The 10,167-nt window shown below is 34.5% G+C and overlaps 1 protein-coding gene across 5 annotated transcripts; it reads right to left on the minus strand.

Moving 5' to 3' along the window:
- Positions 1-764: 764 nt before the first annotated feature.
- Positions 765-4,618, minus strand: LOC133790654 (inositol phosphorylceramide glucuronosyltransferase 1). Of its 5 annotated transcripts, none has more exons than XM_062228357.1 (11): positions 4,456-4,618; positions 3,611-3,892; positions 3,211-3,331; positions 2,893-3,078; positions 2,495-2,658; positions 2,296-2,403; positions 1,959-2,096; positions 1,755-1,877; positions 1,392-1,659; positions 1,144-1,267; positions 765-1,049 (listed from the first exon to the last, which is right to left on the minus strand). In XM_062228357.1, exons 2-11 carry the CDS (start codon positions 3,851-3,853, stop codon positions 908-910), a joined length of 1,617 nt encoding a protein of 538 aa, XP_062084341.1. In that variant the 5' UTR covers positions 3,854-3,892; positions 4,456-4,618; the 3' UTR covers positions 765-907. The 5 variants fall into 5 exon arrangements, with proteins under 5 accessions (XP_062084341.1, XP_062084339.1, XP_062084340.1 ...); XM_062228355.1 differs by having other exon boundaries at positions 3,611-3,982; XM_062228356.1 differs by having other exon boundaries at positions 3,611-3,993.
- Positions 4,619-10,167: the final 5,549 nt, after the last annotated feature.

Raw genomic sequence — 10,167 nt, forward strand, 5'->3', positions numbered from 1 at the left:
AGTTGAGTGTTTATTGGATAACAAAGGTAGTTAAGTTGAGATGAACCAAGTTAGTTGTTGGGTTTGGAACAAAATAAAATTGCTCTGTTTTTTTGTTTTTTTTCGAGAAATTGAAACTTTCTTTCGTCCACAGCAAATTGATGCTCAAGCTTTCAATTTCTGGTTTCTTTTTATCTTCTCAATTTGGAGAAGAGAGATATTAGAAGAAATGATTTTCACCTGGAAACTTGTGCTACCATAGATCAAGAACTTGAGCACCAGTAACATAAGTTTCTACTTTTATGATAGTGACAACATAGAACAATACCCATTATTTTCTCCATTCTTCCAAGCAATATCAATTATCAAACCTTGATGCTATGATGATTGGGAATGATAATCTATTCAAATTACTTGGTTGGTGCTAAAAATATTGTTTAGTGATTGTCACTTTCATTGATGATTTATTATTAGCTCTATAAAAGTTGATTGTTCACCCTAAAGAATTTTTAGGAAAGGTATATTTTAGTTAATGAAGATATTATTTGACGATATCAACAATAATCCCAAGCTTACCCTCAATTTTCTAGTTCTTCTTTGGCTTAAATGCCATTGTATATACATCAAATCAAATTGATCACTCTGCAACTAGATTGCCTATGACCTTACTTACATGCATGGTTATCATCAGAGTATTTTTGTTTTTGTCCCAACCAAGGAGGTTCGACATTTTCTCTTTAATAACAGAAATTAATAAATACACAACTGTAATCCTACATTCCAGATTACCAATTGATATAATATTAACTTTCTTTTTCAAGTAGCTGAATGAAGAGAGTACGAGGACAAAAAATTTGCACTACTTCACAACCAAATAAAAAAAAAAACTTCCAAAATGAAGTATAAAGGAACAAAAATTTAGCATTGATCAACAAAAAGAAGAGGTCCTACTACTTCTTGCAGCATCACGATCTTCAAGACCTCTAAAAAATGCCCTAATTGCAAGGTGTTCAGAGGCATATGTCATGAAAGATGCTAACACTAAACCCCCAGCTACCATTAATGCTAACCTGTTTTAAGAAGAACACAAACAAAAAATGAATCTCAAAAGTACTCGAACGATATCGGCTTTAACAACAATTAGCAAACTTCGAGCATATTTACCTTGCAAATAGAGCAGTAATTCCTAGAAAGCATGGCAAAGATGGGGCAATGATGGCCAAAAAGGCCATTACAAGCCCATAATACCAATTAGCAAAATCACATGATGATGTGAGACGATGATGACCTATATATATAATGCACATATTAGTAGTGTTATAGTTGGGGAGTTGAGCGAGCTATGATCATGACAGAATTTCTCTTCCATTTTACAGAAACACAACTGATAATGTTAAAACAAGTTGTTAAACCTTTTCCAAAATCGTCATCGAGGGAATCAGAATGGGAGGAAAGGGATCCTGCTTGCAATGCTGTTGTCGATCCCCATCTGTGTATTAAATGGAGATAACCTCCGAATGATAAAAAGAAGATTGCGAATGTCCATTCATACATCAAAAGCAGACCAGTCCATGGCATAACTTGTCGTGGCACGATTGCAAGTGCAAGTGCAAGGGCCACTAGAGCGGCCATAAAACAGACGACCACAGAAATCCCACCTAAATAAACAGGTATCTTAGCCTGCACACCATCACAGATCGATTTAAGGAGCAAGATTTCTACAAAATAGTTTAAAATCTGAAGTTCACCATACAAGATTTTTAAAGAATGCTAACCTGGTAATTTGGATTAGTAGTTGATGATGTGGAAACATTAGAATAAGAAATTGTTCCAAAAGATCTGATCTTATAGTAAAGTTGCCTGATATGGTTATATAATGAGTTTAAATGCTCACGTGTCTACACACACAAAAAAAAAAGGGTGAGAAGATCTAATTTAGTTGAACATTCAGACTTAACCCTTCTTGTATGTGATTTTACCTTAAGAAATGATCGATAGTAACAAAAGACAAGAGCAAAAAATGGTAGCATAAACAACACTTTGACGAGAAAACTATCATTTGGATTACTGCCTCCTCCAGTTCCAGGAAGTGTTTCTGCAAGTTGCTCCCTAACATTCTGCAAAATAAGAAGTAAAATTGGCTGTAAATAACTGCATACTACTAACCCACTAACACCGTTACAACAATGCATAGACATATCACAAATTTGTAGAACCACATGCATGCAAACAAAATGCAAAGCACATTTTCTCACATCAAAACGAATAAAGGCAAAAGAAAAAGCAATATGAGTTAATTTAAGTTAAAAGCAATACCTGCCAAACATCAACAGGTTTCAAAAGCCAAGATGTCCACCAGTCCCAAGGTTTAAGAGGACCAAGAGTGTAGTGAATAACACGAAGTTCACTTTCATTTACCATCCACTGCATGAATTATGCATAAACATCAGAGAACTTAACAGGAGAGGCATATACAAGTTACAAACTAGTTAGTGAGATTTTTTTTAGTGAATACCTTGTTCGCAAGCATGTAAAGACCCACATCTGCATTATATAGAGTTGAAAGCCGCTCCATTTTAGGTATCGGTCTAGACTTCAATTCCTCTTGTGTCAAATTTGGATCGAAGACATGAGCATTGGGAAAGTCAGAGTAATATGAATTCAAAAACCCTTGATCTCCTGAAAAAAAGTCATGTACAGAAAAGTTAAGAGAACAGAGATAGAAATATTGATTACAATAGGACCAAGCAGAATACTAATTTCTCACGAAGATTTGACTTACTATTACATTGCAATAGAGTACTCAAAAGGAGAGATACACGCCAGAAACAAATGGTCTTAATTGGCAAAGAAAAAAATACTGGCAAGTGGCAATAGCAATGTCAACAATTATCACAGAAGGAATTACTGTACCTCCAGTATAAGATTGTAAAGTGTTCACTTTGCTCATCATATCATCGAAAACTTTTTGTGATGGTTCTACTACCATTACACCAGAGTTCAATCTCTCAGAATGCTTCAAGTTCGCACAGAATTTCACACATTTGAAAAGGTCCTCAATGCTTTTTACCACAATAGTATCCGCGTCAAGATATACAACTGCAATCAAATTAACGGTTATTATTATTTTAGGAAAAATATTTATTCAAATTATTGTGAAACTATTTGTCTATTTTCTATCATCTACATAAGTTTTAAAATTTTCTTCCGTTTAAGAAACTGAAAACTTGCCTTTCTTGTATTCAGTCATGTTAAATATTTTTAACTTTGTGTAGACACCCCAAAATCTCGTTGGCCTTACTTGATTTGGATTTTCCAACAAACTAATCTTCTTCACTATCCACCCATCAGCCTGTACACATACACAAAAAGGGTTCAGCTTAAAACCAAAATACCAGTCACATATTGCTCAAATGAACTTTGTTAGTAGGATCCTGCTTCATCAGACAACATTTGGGGACTACAAACCATAGCAATTGCTAGACTCGAACTTCAGACCTTCAGTTTGAGCTACCCATCTTGGGTTTAAATGAATTTTATTTACAAATTATTGAAAATCAAAGTTAGCCTTTCTTCCCTAAATTGATGCGTTTTAATAAAAGAAAGAATAAAAAGTCACAAATTCAAATACCTTGAGAAGGGTCATGGCGTAATCGGAAACCCCATCAGAGACTAGAACCACCATATCCTTCTTTGATCTAGTATCCTTAATCGATTTCCCAAGGACTCGGACCCCCAACAAAAACTCATCACCATACAGGAGTGTGACGTAAGCCTCATCGGTGGTCGGATGCAACGATCCAGAGACCGCGTTCGATGGAATCCAAACCAGAAAAAGTATTACTAGCACGAACCATGCCTGCCCCAATCTCATTATGCTTTCTCCAATTTTGTGTTCAGCGAGTTGGGCCTTCTATTCGTGAAAGTTCATAGCATTAAACGCCACAAAAGTCAATAATAGAGAAATGAATCACTATTTGGCTTGAGTTGAGGGTATGAAAACCTAATTAAGCACTAAAAACAGGTTATCAACGGCATAGAGAAAATAACAATCCAACAAAAGAAAAAGTAATTAAGCCGCAAGTAGAAGAACTAAAGCAAAAGCATACAAAACCCAAATATAAAGATTTCAACTTCAACTAATTTGATAGAAACCACTTGCAAATGACAGAAGCACCAATAGAATAGCAAACCAATTCCATATATTATTACAGAAAACCTTTTTGGAAAGCGATGATAAATCGATTACCAAAAGTACTAGTAAACATGCTGTAATTGTTTGGTTAACCAAGAATCATAGAGCTGGAACGACAATCGAACGATGAAATGGTGGAAAAAGTAAAAAAGGAACAAAGGTAAGACTTTTGAATTTGCCCCAAATCAAAATCCAAACTCCATAAAACTGAATTTTCACCTCTTACCAATAAAAAAAAAAAAAAAAAAAAAAAACATCATCAGTAGCATAAAAAGACCTACCTTTTTCACAGATGTTTCATAGCGACGATTGGCTTTGGGAATCGGTCTACTGAGAGAGAGTCAGTTCCACTAAAAAAACAATACTGTCTTTTTTTTTTCTTTTGTTTGCAGCAATATTCTGTATGCTATTTTGTTTTCAGTTCTTCATCCTAAATTTGAGTTTGAATTTGGATCTGTGTTTTTTAAAATAATAAGTTGCATTTTTAACCCCTATATGATTTGTTAAAAAAATTTCTCGAAAACTATGCATATTACTTAAATAAAAGACTTATGTTAGATTTCGTCCTAGGTGAGTAGCAGATTGATGATATGACATTTTGTATGTTAATGTAGCACTCTCATATATAAAATAACAATTTTGATTCTGAATTTTGACCACCACCAAATAATATCATTTTAATTAAAAAAAATTAATTTTTAAAAAAAATACTAATTAAATCCTTAAAAAATTAAAAATTTAATTAATTCGGCACTGTCATGTCAAATATGTAAGTTTAATTACTTTTTCTTTTACAGTATGAAATAAAGGGATACTTTCATTAATACTTTTATCAAATAATTTTATTTCGGTAATTAAAGATTTATTTTATAAATATATAACTTAAAGTTTTTTTTTCTAAAATTATGGTTTGTATTGGACAATTCATCAGAGAAAACTACAATGTCAAACCACAAAGAATCTCATTAGTCTGTCACCATTCATTAAATACTATACATGTAAATACCATCTCTTTCTCTTCATTAAGAAACTTCATGACATACATATCACATCTTCTCATCATGTCTATATATATAATATATTTATATGATTCACATATAGTTTTTGGTGCTGTGTACTACAACTACGTGAATCATTCCAGATTTATTTGACATTAGCATTCAAATATAAGCTTAAGTTTATACAAACATCATTTTGTTGTAATTTAGTATATCTTGAATATTATTTCATCTAGTTAGCTAAAATATTAAAAATATAAAATAATAAACATTAGCTAATATTATTTTATGTTGCTTTAGTTGCAAATAAGATTTTTTATGTGTTAGTTTTATATTACATTGCTTAAAATTTGTATGAGTTTTTTTTAGTTGTTGGACTAGCTATGTGTTGCTTTAGGTTGCATGTGGTTGCATTCGTAATTCATATGGATAACTCACATTAGGAGTTGCAGTGAGTTGCAGTTGGTTGCACTTGGACTAGCCAAGTGTTGCTTTAGGTTGCATGTGGTTGCATTCGTAATTCATATGGATAACTCACATTAGGAGTTGCAGTGAGTTGCAGTTGGTTGCACTTGGACTAGCCAAGTGTTGTTTTAGGTTGCATTCGTAATTCATATGGATAACTCACATTAGGAGTTGCAGTGGGTTGCACTTGGAGCCATGTATTGCTTTGGGTTGCATTCATAATTCATATGGATAATTCACATTAGGAGTTGCAGTGGGTTGTACTTGGACTAGTCATGTGTTACTTTAGGTTGCATGTGGTTACATTCGTAATTCATTTGGATAACTCACATTAGAAGTTGCAGTGGATTGCACTTGGACTAGCCATGTGTTGCTTTAATTTGCATGTGGTTGCATTCGTAATTCATATGGATAACTCACATTAGTTTTTCCAGTTCCTTTGGGCTCAGTTCTCCCTTGGCAGGCTTGGTCATTACCAAAACACAGCAAGTTGGCCTCTTTGTGGCCCCTGCATTTGCTAGATCCTGAAGAAACACCATTGATCAGAGACAAAGATACGTAATGTGGACCGTGGAAATTAGAAGAACAGAGAGGTTTCACATCCTAGAGAGGGTCTAACAAAGACAACAATCATCTGGGCAAGCTAATGTACCATCTATATATCATAATTAGAACAAAGTCATAACATACTCTAAAAAAGCACTCAAAGAAAGGAAGAAAAGTATTTATTACACATTAGTTAATCATATATATAAATATGCTTATATAACTACAAGATGGATAGCTTTGCAAGAAGTTGTTCCCCCTGTACACTAGTCTGACAAACAAATCAACCATTATTTTACATTAGACAAATCAACTAGGCTCTTAACCAGCTAAAGTAGTACAAAGAACAAGGCAGAGGACGTCAATGTTGCGGAGGTGAGCGGCGGTGGCTAGAACACAGAGGTGAGCGGCGGTGGCTAGGGCACGGATGCGTCGACGTTGCGGAGCTGAGTGGCGATGGCTAGGGCACGAAGGTGAGCGACAGTGGCTAGGACACGGAGGACGTCGACGTTGCGGAGCTGAGCGACAATCGTCCAAACTAGTGTTAAGGGTCAGGGAAGGGTATTTCATTCCTTTAATGTGATTTGCACAACATTTTTTTTATTAAAAGTTAGTATATGATTAAAGTGGAAGCCGTACTATTACATAAAAAAATTATAAAAATGACAAGAATGAAAAAATAACGTAAAAATAGAAAATAAATAATAAAAAACAGTATGTTGGGTAATTTCTCTAAAATAAATCTATTTTAGAATAAAAATTTTAAATAAATATTAAAACAAAGAAAAATCTTTTAATTAAAGAGGATGACAAATGACGAAGGGCTTAAATAAAAAAAACTTTTAATTTAAGTGGAGGAGGACGAAGGGTACAGACTTTGTTTTAAGATTTATTTTTAATTTTTATTTTAAGATATATTTATTTTATATTATAGAAGAAAAGAAAACTTAAAAAAAATTATTTGTTATTAATTAGATTTTTAATTTTTTATTATTTAAAATTTGATTTAGTTAGTTTGAAACTTTTACGAGGTGATTGGTAGTTATTTCAAAAATATAATTTTAGAAAATTATTTTCAAATCAAATGATTTAAAAATATTGAATTTAAAAATAAACTTTAATGCCCCAAATTTTCTAATAAGGTTTAGGACCATGATTAGGAGGCCGGGAGGGTCATAATTGCTTTATTGCGTTATTTAATGATAATATGCATGTTTAGGTGTATTCAATATGCATGTGAACCCATTTGTGATTAATTTGGTGATTTCCATATTTTGGCAATTTTAGGCATTTTTGGCATATATGTGAAATGGGTGTGGTGCTTTGTTATTGTTTGGTTATGCCAGGGTTACTCAGCACAAGACGATCCTAGTAGGTAAGCTAGTGGGAAAGTCACAACGGGATTTAAGCTTGACTTGGAGTAAGTCAAGGGGTATTTAGAGCATTACCGGGTTATTGGGTAATGCGAATTAATATTTGGTGATAAATTGGGAGTTAGTAAGATCATGAGGAAATTCTGGAAGTTTTGACAATAATGTCCCCGGGGGTGTTTTCGGGACCCCGAGCACTAGGTTTTATTGGAAGCTACTTAAGCTTGAAGTAACCTTTTAAGGAAAAAAAAAAAAAAAAACGTTCTGTACATTTTCTCTCCCTAAAAGTTCCCTTTTCGTCTCCCGATCGCGTTTTCGAAGGTTTCTTGAGTTCTAGGACTCGGATTCAAGCGAGGATCGAGGAATAGCAATCCTAAGGAAGATTAGAAGCTTATTAGCCAGAGGATTTAGTTGAAAACAACTTAATCAGAGGTAATTCAAGTTTAAGTTTTAAGTTTTTAAAAGTTTTTCAGCTTGAATTGGACTTTGTGAATCGTTGAGTTTTTAGTTCGTTTGAGCCTCAGGTTTTGGACCATTGGGAAGTTTGAGAACTTTGATTTGATGATTTGGGAATATTTAGACATGTTTTTGGGAGGTTTTAAAAGGTTAAAAACGAAGAAAAATGGCTGCCCCAAAGTTGGGTCGCAGCCCTGTTCTTGGGCGCCGCGGCCCTTGCTCGATGAAGCTGGTGGCAGGAATTGTTCTTGCTAGGCGCCGCGGCCCTTGCTTCAGAGTTGGCTGGGGGCCGCGGCTCGGGCAGGTTTTTGAGCCCGTTTGCGTGTTTTGACCCCGGGAACATGGTTTTAGGCCTCGGGATCATTCCTACTACCCGGATTAGTGATGATTGATGTCTTTGAGGCTAAGTTTTGGTTCAAGGATTGGTTTTAGAACTTGAACTCATTGGATCACCATTTGTGGTTGTAACTGGGTTATCACTAGAGGCTTGGAATCGGGATCGTGCTTGTGGCTCGTTTGTTGGTAACCTGTGCTTGGACCGAAGGTAAGAAAACTGCACCCCATATGTGACATGCATGGTTATGTTTGATGCATGTTGGATGTTTAAATGTAAACATTGATAGCATATTGAATGCTTAGCAACCTTGCCCATTTGCATATGATTATTATTGAGGCATGCTGGATGATTAAGGACGATGCATGTGATGCACGAGAAACATGTGATTAGGGCATGCCATGAATGATGAATATGAAATTGATTAGAGCTTGAGTCTCTGTGCTTGTGCATAATCATTATTATGCTAGCAATTGTTAAGTAAGCATGTTGAATGCCCTATCTTTGGATGTTTGACATATGATATATGCCTGGTAGCATTGCTTACTTGTGAATGGCACTGACTCATTAGTCTGGGCATTGACTCATAAGTCAAGGATGGTTTTAGCATGTTTAATGCAAGCCAACAAAGATTAGATCTAATCGACATCTGCATTGAATGACTCACATAAGCATTAATGCCGGACCGACCTCAAGTTCGATGAATAATAATAAGCGCTTGTCTAGCCAAAGGCTAGAAATTTAGAGCCAAAGCCGGAAAAGGCTAAGGTGACCCACAGGTCACATGGCTAGGAGGGTATGGGACCTCCAGAGTGTGATTCATTAGTCACCTAATCAGAGCGTGGCTCATTAGTCACCTATCCAGAGTGCGATTCATTAGTCACCTAACCAGAGCGTGACTCATCAGTCACCTGACCAGATTGTGACTCATCAGTCACCTAACCAGACTGTGACTCATTAGTCACCTCTTCACCTAATGGCTAGTGACTTAATCATCAGTCACTCATCTTTTTAGAGCTATAAGCTCTGTGTGATGTAATGACATCATCTGATATTATTTTCATGAGCATATTCATGTTTTTGTAGGATCTTTGAATTTAAATCTAGATGCATGCTTCCTATTAATTTTTCAAACACATAATAGAAACATAGAATAACATGACATACATATGAGCATTAGATTCGTAAATTAACATAAACACAATGATGTAGAAACTTACGAATACGCAGCGGAACTGGAACAACTCCTTCCTTCAATCTCTCTAACCCTTGATTCCTTTCTGTAGCAGAGTATTATCAAGAGATTAAACTAGATCAGCAACACAGTCTTCCTCACCAAGCCTTTGATCAACCTAGAACTAGTGTGGGCTGGTTCTCAACACATGAGATAGAGATCTAGAAAAGAAGAAGAGATAGTGGCTAAGAAAGGATTAGAGTGTCTAGGTTTTTACTTACCCAATGAATCAACTGAGACTGACTTATGAAAACCCTAGATATCATATTCCTCATATAGACAACTTAATGGGCTTTATTTAAATTTAAATTTTGAATTAATTAAAATAGTAAACAAAAAGATAAAAGCTTTAGGCTCCCATAAATGGACTTGGGTCCAATACTTTTATTTTGAATTTAAATTTCAATTGTGTCTAAATTCAAAACATTTTATTTATTTATTTATTTTAATTAATTAATTAATTAAATCCTTATTCAAATTAACTAATTATAATTTGAAACTTGATTTAATTTTATTTATTTATATTGGAACCAATTTATCAATATTAATAAATTTACCCAAAGATTCTATTCTATTCTCTAAATCTCATA

Source organism: Humulus lupulus, chromosome 7 (assembly GCF_963169125.1).
Source record: "Humulus lupulus chromosome 7, drHumLupu1.1, whole genome shotgun sequence".
NCBI classification, from domain to species: domain Eukaryota; kingdom Viridiplantae; phylum Streptophyta; class Magnoliopsida; order Rosales; family Cannabaceae; genus Humulus; species Humulus lupulus.